This window comes from Lepidochelys kempii, chromosome 3 (assembly GCF_965140265.1).
Source record: "Lepidochelys kempii isolate rLepKem1 chromosome 3, rLepKem1.hap2, whole genome shotgun sequence".
Taxonomy (NCBI): Eukaryota; Metazoa; Chordata; order Testudines; family Cheloniidae; genus Lepidochelys; species Lepidochelys kempii.
This window is the reverse complement of record NC_133258.1, coordinates 16,057,756-16,070,869: the sequence shown is the minus strand read 5'-3', so window position 1 is coordinate 16,070,869 and position 13,114 is coordinate 16,057,756. Positions and strand designations below refer to the sequence as shown.

The following is a 13,114-nucleotide window of genomic DNA, read 5'->3' as shown; positions in this document are numbered from 1 at the left end:
CACCATATTGACTGCCCCAGCTGTTGGCCCCAGGGCTCTGGCTGTAGACAGATTTCCCTCCACTTTGTACGAGGATTTCCCCTGGACTTTAATTGTCAGAGAGTGTCATTAAAATATTATAAAAGCTTTTAGGAAATTCCCAGAGTGAGACCTTATATGCCAAGTAAAACTTCTGAGTACGGCGGCTCCTATTAGCAGAAACAGTTGTTTATTGAACAAATGATGTGCATGAAGGCTTGTTTTAAAAATTAACCATGCATGAAAATTCATATTAATCTCTTTCTTCGGTCACAGAAAACAGTGCAGTAAAATTAATGAATGAAACCAGACTCCGTTTTCAGCCCAGAAAGAAATGCTCAATCCTATCAGAGTTCTATTTGGAATAAACAGAAAATCAACATTATTTCCTGTGAGGCTGGGCGGCAGCAGACATATCAGATTCAAACGTCAACACCAACTTGCAATTAAAGTGAATCAGTTTGGGGTTTTTTAGGTCAGCCCACAATGAACAGTAGATTACAGTTGCCATCCACTGCCTTTACCTGAAAGCTGCTCCATGCAGGTGAATTCCTGTACTAAGTCGTATTGAAGACGATGGGGTTTGCATTCAGTAGCTTGAAGGATTTGGGGACTCTCTCTACAATAACCTGCTTAAAGACCCAGAATGATTCACTTCTCCAACCCTGAATGCAGCATTCCTTTCTTCCTGTACATCACAGCTCAACCTGGCAACCTCCATATGCACACAACACAGTATACTTGGATCAATATAAATATTTCCATTTTCCACATTGATATCAATAATTTAAAAATATAATCTTAAATATTGAGAAGTTTCGCTGCAATGAGTCAATATTGAAAGTTTTTTATGTTAAAGATTTTGTGCAATAGTGAAGACTTACGAAAGCTCATGCTCAAATAAATTGGTTAGTCTCTAAGGTGCCACAAGTACTCCTTTTCTTTTTGCGAATACAGACTAACACGGCTGTTCCTCTGAAACCTGTCACTATTTATACCACTTGCCAAGTGGAGAGCCTATTAGAAAAGGAGGAGGGTGGATTTGATTCCATGGATTTTAGTGTTCATCAGATAGTAGTACTGAAATTGCCTGACCAACAACAGATTCATCATCCAAGCAATGAAATGTAGCAAAAGTACAGAGTTATAGTTAAACTTAGCATTGAGGATAATGTTATTAGAAATGCAATTGTAAAATGTTGCTAACCACAATCACCACAGTGTAGTCATTCCCTGTTATTTTTATTGCTAATTTTTGTTTGTCTTTTCTTTAGAAACCTGAGTGGTGACTTTCTAGAATAATGCACATTCCTATGAATTAACACAGCCAACTTCCTTAATATTTTTTGAAGTCACTATAAGACATATAATATTTTCCTGGCTATACTGATGTACAGTAACTCCTCACTTAAAGTAGTCCCGATTAACGTTGTTACATTGCTGATCAATCAGAGAACATGCTCGTTTAAAGTTGCGCAATCCTCCCTTATAACCGTGTTTGGCAGCTGCCTGCTTTGTCCACTGCCTGCAGGAAGAGCAGCCGTTTTGGGCTAGCTGGTGGGGGCTTGGAACCAGGGTGGACCAGCAGCCCCTCACTCCCCTAAGTTCCCTGTGCAGCAGCTGCCCAGCAGGCTATCAGTTGCTGGGCAGTTCAGCTGTCCCTCTCCCCACTGCCGTGTGCTGCTCCTGCCCTCTGCTTTGGAGCTGCTCCCGGGAGCCTCCTGCTTGTTGTGCGGGTAGGGGGACGGGGGGAGAGAAAGAGAAGAGGGGTGCTAATGTCAGGGTGTCCCCCTCCTCCCTCTCCTGCATCTCATTTCCATAGAGCAGGGGCTGACACGATAGGGCTCAGGACAGAGGGAGCTTGCTGGCAGCAGCTGCTGTCTCAACTTGCTGATCTACTTAAAAAGGCAATGTACTCAGAGTGGGGTCAGAGTACTTACAGGAGCAATGCGTGTCTCTCTCACATACATGGTATGCGTTTCTGTCTCTCTCTGCATGCTGTCTCCCCTCCCTCCATTTGTGCTGCCGTGTAGTGTGAGGCTACATTAACAACAATGTGTTAACCCTTGAGGGCTCAGCCGATTGCTAGTTCATCATTTAGCAGTAAGGCATACCAAACAACTGATGGCCTTCCATGGTGTTCATGACCTTAAATACTTGTGAAATATATTGTGCCTCAATCCTTGGCAGAAGTTTGGTTACAATATACATATTAAATCCATTTAGATCTTATAAATAAGTTTCTCCAGCCCCTCAATTATTGTTATATTTAATTCCCTCCAGTCGAAGGCCTCTGTGTATTCATCCCCACAAAAGTCACAATGGCTTTTCGATGCCATATTGCATTGGAAGTTCTTCTCTAATTTGCTGTCCAGTTAGCAATAAAAGGGGTACTTTTTGGTTATACTTTTTTTCCAGCATATCTCCACCTCCCAGATATCTGTACTTCAGGTTATTTTCTGACAGATCTTTTAGTTTGAGTTTTTCCAGGTGAATTTCATTCCAAAGTGAATCAATATTTCTAAACTCTCTAGGTTCTTTTCTGCACCCTCTTACAGACTTGGCCTTCGCAACATCCTCTGACAAGGAGTTCCACAGGTTGACAGTGCGTTGTGTGAAAAAATACTTCCTTTTGCTTGTTTTAAACCTGCTGCCTATTCATTTCATCTGATGACCCCTAGTTCTAGTGTTATGAGAAGGAGTAAATAACACTTCCTTATTTACTTGCCCCACAACTGTCATGATTTTGTAGATGTTTATCATATCCACCCTTAGTCATCTCTTATCCAAACTGAAAAGTCTCAGTCTTATTAATCTCTCCTCATATGGCAGTCGTTCCATACCCCTACTCATTTTTGTTGCCCTTTTCTGAACCCTTTCCAATTCCAAAATATTTTTTTAAAAGGAGTGACCAGATCTGGACACAGTATTCAAGATGTGGGCATACCATGGATTTATATAGAGGCAGTACGATATTTTCTGTCTTATTATCTATTCCTTTCTTAATGATTCCCAACATTCCGTTCACTTTTTGACTGCCACTGCACATTGAGTGGATGTTTTCAGAGAACTATCCACAATGACTCCAAGATCTCTTTCTTGAGTAGTAACAGCCAATTTAGACCCCATCATTTTGTACGTATAGTTGGGATTATGTTTTCCAATGTGCATTACTTTGCATTTATCAACACTGAATTTCATCTGCCATTCTGTTGCCCAGTCACCCAGTTTAGAGAGATCCTTTTGCAGCTCTTTGCAATCTGCCTGGAACTTAACTATCTTGAGTAGCTTTGTATCATCTGCAAATTTTGCTACCTCACTGTTTACCCCTTTTTCCAGATCATTTATGAATACACTGACTAGGACTCGTCCCAGTACAGACCCCAGGGGACACAGCTATTTACCTCTCTCCATTCTGAAAACTGACCATTTATTCCTACCCTATCTTTTAACCAGTTATCAATCCATGAGAGGACCTTCCCTCTTATCCCATGACAGCTTACTTTGCTTAAGAGTCTTTGGTGAGGGACCTTGTCAAAGGCTCTCTCAAAATCTAAGTACACTATATCCACTGGACCCCCCCTTGTCCACGTGCTTGTTAACCCTCACAAAGAATTTAAGTAGATTGGTGACGCATGATTTCCCTTTACAAAAAACCATGTTGCCTCTTCCCCAACAAATTATGTTCATCTATGTGTCTGACAATTCTGTTCTTTACTATGGTTTCAACCAGTTTGCCCGGTACTGAAGTCAGGCTTACCAGCCTCTAATTGCCAGGATCACCTCTGGAGCCCTTTTTAAAAATTGGCACCACATTAGCTATCCTCCAGTCATTTGGTACAGAACCTGATTTAAATGATAGGTTACAGACTACAGTTAAAACAACAAGGACTCCTTGTGGCACCTTAGAGACTAAAATTTATTTGGGCATAAGCTTTCGTGGGCTAAAACCCACTTCATCAGATGCATGGAATGAAAATACAGTAAGAAGAATATATATTATAGCACATGAAAAGATGGGAGTTGCCTTACTAAGTGAGGGGTCAGTGCTAACAAGCCAATTCAATTAAGGTGGAAGTAGCCTATTCTCAATAGTTGACAAGGGGTCAATACCAAGGGAGGGAAAATTACTTTTGTAGTGCTAACTAGGCCAATGCAATCAAGGTGGCCCATTTACAACAGTTGACAAGAAGGTGAGTATCAGCTGAGGGAAAATTATTGTTGCTGATAGGTTTGTTATCCCTTAGGGTATACAGCAGAAGAAAGGTGTAATATAATCACCTTTTAAAGCAACAAAGTGAACTTCCAACTGGGATTTTTGAAGTCAGTGATCTGTGTATATTTGCACAAGTCTAATTTATGCTCAGAGATGCATAATGTGTATATGCAGATCTGATATCTCTACACTCACATAACCATGGTAATGTACAAACACATGCACCTCACTTAGAAAAGCTAGTCCTTCATTTATAATGTAATGGTCTAGACCTTAAACCATAACTGCACAGACACCTAGCTAACCCTGACAACTTTAAAATAGTTAAATGGGTTGGGGAAAATTAATTATAAACACAACAGTGACAGAGGCAAGAAAAGATTAAATTTCATCTTGAAACATTTTGAAACAAATTGAAATGAAGTATTTCAATTAGATATTCTCATTTATTTTTGACTTTCCCATTTTGACTTACATTTCCAAATTATCTAAAAAAAAGTTTCAATAAGGTTGTTTTGAATTTAAAAAAATTGGAATTTCTGTTCCATGAAAATTTCCAAGTCTCAGTTTTTTTGGCCTAACTCAGGACAAATGTCAATGTGTCAGAATTTCCCACAGAACAAAAATTCCATTTTTTAAAAACCAGCTCTATTTTTTTAAATATATAAAATTCAATTTCTGCTTTGATAGTACTAACAAATTGAAAATGAATCAAAAAATTGGCATCATAACATTGTTATGTGGTATAATGCATTAAGATTTAGTTGGGGACTGGTCCTGCTTTGAGCAGGGGGTTGGACTAGGTGACCTCTTGAGGTCCCTTCCAACCCTGATATTCGATGATTCTAAGTATTTTTTTATATATATCTGCATTTCTGGCAAAGGATCTGTGGCTTTTCTTTAGATTGTAAGAAAAGAAAAAGCACTAAAACTTACTGGAAAGTCCTTATCAGACTCTTGTATTTGAACAGCAAAGTTGTCTGGGAAGACCCCTTCTTTACCGTTAAGCTCTCCTTTCCACCATCCTTGTTCTCCAGGATCCTAAAACAACAAATGGTACTATTTATTTGAACAACATTATTTAATATTTACTCATTTTATGGAGCAAGTACAGCTCCAGAAAAAAAACATGCACAAGTATTCATTATATAGTACAAAAACCCATCTCCTTTTACCAATGTTGTAAAATCTCACCTCAACTGAAAAAAATGCAGTGTTTTTCAAGAGGAAGCCTTATTAAAAAGTTCAATTATATTTGGGAAGGAGCTGCGAGTAGCTCAGGGTTTGATAGAATCAGATGTCCTTACTATTCAACTTGTTTTTTTATTATTTGTTTTAAAACAAGAATTAAAACTGGTAAGAATATCTATTTGAAAGGGATCTGTGAATGGAAGTGGAATAAAGAAATGTAGATATAAAAGAAACCTCCTAATGCATTGCACAACCTTAGCCACTGCCCTGGAAGACAAATTATTTCTCTTACATTCACAGATCTCTTCCAAATCTCTCTCTCTCTTTATATATAGCTATATCTTGTTTGAATGATTTAATTTTATGAGAACTACTGGACTGAGAAAGGCAAGAGAGAAAATTAATATGATCTGTATGGGAGGGGACAAGTTAAGAATACAGTAGAAAGAGCCAGAGAAAGGTATTTCTGTTTCAGAGTTCAGTGTAACAGCACATATTTTTGGAGGATTGAGGGTTTAATATGTTCAACCCTTTTTACAGGATATTGCAACCCCTTAACGCACAGAATCAAGTTGCTTAAAATTATTTTAGTAATTCTATTTAAGGTTTTTCTTCCAACATTAATAGCTATCACCACTTTATACAGGTTGAATAAACCATGATTGAAATATGCTACTTTTGACAGAAACAACTGGCTCATTCTATCCACAGAAGATTAGGTCCTAGCATGCATATCCAAATCAGAACAGCTGGTGAATCTCAGAACAAAAAAATTCATAAACACACTGAGCTAAATGAAGGAAGCACCAATGCAAGAAACTAAAACCAAATTGACACCCTGCCAGTTTATAGACTCAAATTAGTTTATCATTTCTCCCATTAAGTCTCTTTGCAAACTTGACATTATCCTCTGGAGTTTACTAAATTTTGTTAATGCCAGGAACCCAGCAATTATGAGCTTTAGCACAGAAAGGCCCCAATCTTCCAATTGCATCTGAGTGGATACAAGTGCCCTTATATATCTCATTCCATGGTCAGAGTCGAAGGGAGACAGTTTATATTTAATACTGGATACAGGGAAACTGACGGGGGGAGGGGAGGGGAAGAGGGGGAGGTGGAGACATCAGTTCCAAGCAACAATGGGAGGCTAAAATGAGTACAAATTTTAAAACCTTGTGAGGACTGGACTGTATCCTTATGCAAACCGAGATCTAACCTGATATGAAAGAACGCCGTCTTTACAAAACAAAATATAGTGCCACTGCTGTGTATTGTGCTTTGTAAGTAATATGCATTATCCTACAGGTTTTCAGTAGCATTCCACTTATGGAGAAAACCAATGAAGTATTTATCCGCACAGACAAACTGGCATAAACTCAGTTCTTCTATTTTGAAAACATGCAAAAACTACTTTAGAAGACAGCCACAGGCTCAGAAACTATGTTTGTCCCCGTTTCATTCGCTAATCTATAATTTTGCTTCCCTTTGTTTGAAAAGTGAACACAGGAAGACTGAAAAATAGAAAAGAGTTAATTACTCCAACCCCTAGCTATGTTAACCGCTATGACATTAAGTGCAGAAATTTAGATAAGATCAAAAACTGGGATTGAGTTAGTTACTGTGATAAGTATTTTTAAGAAATCTAGACTTTGCAAGCAGTGTGGTCCAGTGGATAGAGATTGGACTGGGATTAAGGACACTGGACTAGGTTCTATTCCTGACTCCACTGCTGACCTGCTGTATGACCTTGGATAAATCACTCTGTCTACATGTCCTTCGGTCTCCTTCTGTAGTCTTGCCTACTTGGATAGTAAGCTCTTTGGGGCACGAATTGTCTTAATCATTTGGTGCTTATGAAAACCTACTGTGACAGGGTCGGGCCCGATGGCTATAGGAGAGTAATAGAAAGCAGATATATTAGCCACAGGTTAAGTAGGTCCCTTTTCCCTGGGTAAGATAACAGGGAAGGTTCCAGAACAATCAGGAACCTTCTGGAGACAATTAAGACAGGTTGATTAGAACACCCGTAGCCAATCAAGAAGCTGCTAAAATCAATTAAGGCAGGCTAATAAGGGCACCTGGGTTTTAAAAAGGAGCAGTCTGGAGCTGGGTGCATGTGAGGAGCTAGGAGCAAGAGGCACTAGGAGTGGAGTGTGAGAACGTGGACTGTTGGAGGATTGAGGTGTACAAGCATTATCAGACACCAGGAGGAATGTCCTATGGTGAGGATAAAGAAGGTGGCTCTGGGAAGAAGGATAAAGGAGTTTGAGGCGCAAGTGGTGTTCTCGTCCATCCTCCCTGTGGAAGGAAAAGGCCTGGGTAGGGACCATCGAATCGTGGAAGTCAACGAATGGCTATGCAGGTGGTGTCGGAGAGAAGGCTTTGGATTCTTTGACCATGGGATGGTGTTCCATGAAGGAGGAGTGCTGGGCAGAGACGGGCTCCACCTTATGAAGAGAGGGAAGAGCATCTTTGCGAGCAGGCTGGCTAACCTAGTGAGGAGGGCTTTAAACTAGGTTCACCGGGGGAAGGAGACCAAAGCCCTGAGGTAAGTGGGAAAGCGGGATACCGGGAGAAAGCACAGGCAGGAATGTCTGGAGGGGAGGGCTCCTGCCTCATACTGAGAATGAGGGGCGATCAGCAGGTTATCTCAAGTGCTTATATATGAATGCACAAAGCCTTGGAAACAAGCAGGGAGAACTGGAGGTCCTGGTGATGTCAAGGAATTATGACATGATTGGAATAACAGAGACTTGGTGGGATAACTCACATGACTGGAGTACTGTCATGGATGGTTATAAACTGTTCAGGAAGGACAGGCAGGGCAGAAAAGGTGGGGGAGTAGCACTGTATGTAAGGGAGCAGTATGACTGCTCAGAGCTCCGGTACGAAACTGCAGAAAAACCTGAGTGTCTCTGGATTAAATTTAGAAGTGTGAGCAACAAGAGTGATGTAGTGGTGGGAGTCTGCTATAGACCACCGGACCAGGGGGATGAAGTGGATGAGGCTTTCTTCCGGCAGCCCGCAGAAGCTACTAGATCGCACGCCCTGGTTCTCAAGGGTGACTTTAATTTTCCTGATATCTGCTGGGAGAGCAATACAGTGGTGCATAGACAATCCAGGAAGTTTTTGGAAAGCGTAGGGGACAATTTCCTGGTACAAGTGCTAGAGGAGCCAACTGGGGGGGGGAGCTTTTCTTGACCTGCTGCTCACAAACCGGGAAGAATTAGTGGGGGAAGCAAAAGTGGATGGGAATCTGGGAGGCAGTGACCATGAGTTGGTTGAGTTCAGGATCCTAACACAGGGAAGAAAGGTAAGCAGCAGGATACGGACCCTGGACTTCAGGAAAGCAGACTTCGACTCCCTCAGGGAACGGATGGGTAGGATCCCCTGGGGGACTAACATGAAGAGGAAAGGAGTCCAGGAGAGCTGGCTGTATTTCAAGGAATCCCTGTTGAGGTTACAGGGACAAACCATCCCGATGTGTCAAAAGAATAGTAAATATGGCAGGCGACCAGCTTGGCTTAACGGTGAAATCCTAGCGGATCTTAAACATAAAAAAGAAGCTTACAAGAAGTGGAAGGTTGGACATATGACCAGGGAAGAGTATAAAAATATTGCTCGGGCATGTAGGAATGAAATCAGGAGGGCCAAATCGCACCTGGAGCTGCAGCTAGTGAGAGATGTCAAGAGTAACAAGAAGGGTTTCTTCAGGTATGTTGGCAACAAGAAGAAAGCCAAGGAAAGTGTGGGCCCCTTAATGAATGAGGGAGGCAACCTAGTGACAGAGGATGTGGAAAAAGCTAATATACTCAATGCATTTTTTGCCTCTGTCTTCACGAACAAGGTCAGCTCCCAGACTGCTACGCTGGGCATCACAACATGGGGAATAGATGGCCAGCCCTCTGTGGAGAAAGAGGTGGTTAGGGACTATTTAGAAAAGCTGGACGTGCACAAGTCCATGGGGCCGGACGAGTTGCATCTGAGAGTGCTAAAGGAATTGGCGGCTGTGATTGCAGAGCCATTGGCCATTATCTTTGAAAACTTGTGGCAAACGGGGGAAGTCCCGGATGACTGGAAAAAGGCTAATGTAGTGCCAATCTTTAAAAAAGGGAAGGAGGAGGATCCTGGGAACTACAGGCCAGTCAGCCTCACCTCAGTCCCCGAAAAATAATGGAGCAGGTCCTCAAAGAATCAATCCTGAAGCACTTACATGAGAGGAAAGTGATCAGGAACAGTCAGCATGGATTCACCAAGGGAAGGTCATGCCTGACTAATCTAATCGCCTTCTATGATGAGATTACTGGTTCTGTGGATGAAGGGAAAGCAGTGGATGTATTGTTTCTTGACTTTAGCAAAGCTTTTGACACGGTCTCCCACAGTATTCTTGTCAGCAAGTTAAAGAAGTATGGGCTGGATGAATGCACTATAAGGTGGGTAGAAAGTTGGCTAGATTGTCGGGCTCAACGGGTAGTGATCAATGGCTCCATGTCTAGTTGGCAGCCGGTGTCAAGTGGAGTACCCCAGGGGTCTGTCCTGGGGCCGGTTTTGTTCAATATCTTTATAAATGATTTGGAGGATGGTGTGGATTGCACTCTCAGCAAATTTGCGGATGATACTAAACTGGGAGGAGTGGTAGATACGCTGGAGGGCAGGGATAGGATACAGAGAGACCTAGACAAATTGGAGGATTGGGCCAAAAGAAATCTGATGAGGTTCAATAAGGATAAGTGCAGAGTCCTGCACTTAGGACGGAAGAACCCAATGCACAGCTACAGACTAGGGACCGAATGGCTAGGCAGCAGTTCTGCGGAAAAGGACCTAGGGATGACAGTGGACGAGAAGTTGGATATGAGTCAGCAGTGTGCCCTTGTTGCCAAGAAGGCCAATAGCATTTTGGGATGTAAAAGTAGGGGCATAGCGAGCAGATCAAGGGACGTGATCGTACCCCTCTATTCGACATTGGTGAGGCCTCATCTGGAGTACTGTGTCCAGTTTTGGGCCCCACACTACAGGAAGGATGTGGATAAATTGGAGAGAGTCCAGCGAAGGGCAACAAAAATGATTAGGGGTCGTGAACACATGAGTTATGAGGAGAGGCTGAGGGAACTGGGATTATTTAGTCTGCAGAAGAGAAGAATGAGGGGGGATTTGATAGCTGCTTTCAACTACCTGAGTGGTGGTTCCAGAGAGGATGGTTCGAGACTATTCTCAGTGGTAGAAGAGGACAGGACAAGGAGTAATGGTCTCAAGTTGCAGTGGGAGAGGTTTAGGTTGGATATTAGGAAAAACTTTTTCACTAGGAGGGTGGTGAAACACCGGAATGCGTTACCTAGGGAGGTGGTAGAATCTCCTTCCTTAGAAGTTTTTAAGGTCAGGCTCGACAAAGCCCTGGCTGGGATGATTTAATTGGGGATTGGTCCTGCTTTGAGCAGGGGGTTGGACTAGATGACCTCCTGAGGTCCCTTCCAACCCTGATATTCTGTGATTCTATGATAAGGTGTTGGGAGGAGGCCATGGGGAAGTAGCCCAGGGAATTGTAACTGTTGCACAGCTGTTCCAAGAGGCACTCTAGACTGCTGCATTCCACAGCGCCCTGGGCTGGAACCCGGAGTAGAGGGCAGGCCCGGGTTCCCTCCAAATCCTCCCAACTCCTGGTCAGACACAGGAGGAGTCAACCTGGACTGTGAATTCAGAAAAACGGCCAAGCTGAGGGCTGCCGTGAAGCTCCAAGGCGAGCAAATCCACCAGTGAGCGCAAGACCCACCAAGGTAGAGCAGGAACTTTGTCACACTACCTAACTTCCAGGTCCTACTGTAATGCAAGCAAATAATGAAACAAGAAAATCATTGCAGCTATCAATAAAGACATGTTGGAATCTCTTGGAAAAACTCAAAATCCTTTTAAAGAAGCTTAGCTTATGTGTATTTATGCTCCTCACTGTAGACTACTATGAACATGAAAACTGGATTGTAGTTAATATGCTTCCAATTCCCCACCTAAATCAATCCTCTAATATCCCACTTAGTAAAATATGATTAATATAAAAAGATTATGGACTATAGGTGAGGAAAATTAAGCAGTAACCAATGATTTTCAGCCCTTTTTTTTCTTGTCTTTACAGCAGAACATTTATAAAATGGGTTAGGGATGCAACTGCTGCCTTTCAACACTGACTCTCTCTTTCATATTAGCACAAATAAGTGAATATTCAGACAAAGTTTATTCCTTCAAGTAGCAAGGCAGATTGTCCACCATAAAGCAGTTTTGTTAAGTACTATGATTCTGAGATCCCAAATGTTACAAAACATTTGGATTTTCATACTGACAATAATCCTTGCTTAAAATATATTTACTTTAAATATTGCATGTCAAAATTTCAGTGCGAAATTCAACTGTTTCTTTAAAAAGAGAACTCAACTCACTCCTACAACCCAGTCCACCACACCTGGAAATCTATGGGGGAAGTGATTGCCAAATGAAAAGTGGTCAAAACCAATAAAGAAAGGACCTATTTTCATGCTTTTATGAGATTATGGCACAGCATATGGTTAACTTCTAGGGCAAACTCGGATCTATTACCAAAATAAAATAATTTATATAAATAAATTTATATTTATGCTGAACAAAACCGATCTGGAAAGAATGAGATCTACTGCTGATAAGGCCAGGTCTACACTATAAATTTACACTGGTATAACTATGTTGCTCAGGGGTGTAAAAAAGTGTACATCCCTGAGCAATGTAGTTATATCAACCTAACCCCTGGCGTAGACAGTGCTATGTTGGCAGGAGAGCTACTGCCTCTCGTGGAGATGGATTAACTGCACCAATGAGAAAAGCTCTCTCGTTGGCATAGTAGCGTCTTCCCTGAAACACTGCAGCTGTGACAATGCAGCATTTTAAGTGTAGACCTGCCCTTTTATTCTGTACTTCAACTACATTCACGAAAACTCTGAGTGATTAGTAAACCCTTACCTTACTTATTATCTGGATAATCTCGCCTTCTTTAAAACCAAGTTCATTTTCATTTGAACCTTCAAAGGCCAAAGAAGTCCTGCAATATTCCTTGGCTGAAACAAAGAAGCAAAATGGCTGCATTTGCACAGTGTTCTAATCTGTTGTATGAATGAAGGTACATAAATAAAAGCTCAAAATTATTGTCTTTTTTAGAAGGATAACTACTACTACAATCATCTTTTGATCCAATATATATCAACCAACTTCAGTATGTTTTACAATGTCCAGCAGAACACGACAAAAATAAGACAGTAGTATACTCTTTATTCAATTCTCCCACTTTAGACATCAGAATTGAAGCTCTGCAACTAGAGTTGAACATCTCCCTAGTTTTGTTTAACATGTACGTCTGGCAGAGATTTTCATTAGGGCTGTCAAGTGATTAAAAAAATTAATTGCAATTAATTGCGCAAATAATCGCACTGTTAAACAATAATAGAACACTATATTTTTGGATGTTTTCCACATTTTCAAATATAATTAATTTCAATTACAACACAGAATACGAAGTGTATAGTGCTCATCTTATTTTTATTAAAAGTATTTACACTTGTAAAAAAACAAAAAAATAGTATTTTGCAATTCACCTAATACAAGTACTGTATTGTAATCTCTTTATCATGAAAGTTGAATTAACAAATCTAAAAAAAATGCACTCAAAAAAAAAAA

At 41.1% G+C, this 13,114-nt stretch overlaps 1 protein-coding gene across 4 annotated transcripts in view; it reads right to left on the bottom strand.

Annotated features, from left to right (window-relative positions):
* The window catches only part of CD2AP (CD2 associated protein), a 158,567-nt gene that overhangs the window by 34,780 nt on the left and 110,673 nt on the right, over nt 1-13,114 (bottom strand). For all 4 annotated transcript variants that reach the window (XM_073335813.1, XM_073335810.1, XM_073335811.1 and 1 more), the window contains 2 exons: nt 12,404-12,498; nt 5,171-5,275 (listed from right to left, as the gene is read on the bottom strand). In XM_073335813.1, coding sequence (XP_073191914.1) covers nt 5,171-5,275; nt 12,404-12,498 — 200 coding nt within the window. The remainder of the gene's footprint in view (nt 1-5,170; nt 5,276-12,403; nt 12,499-13,114) is intronic.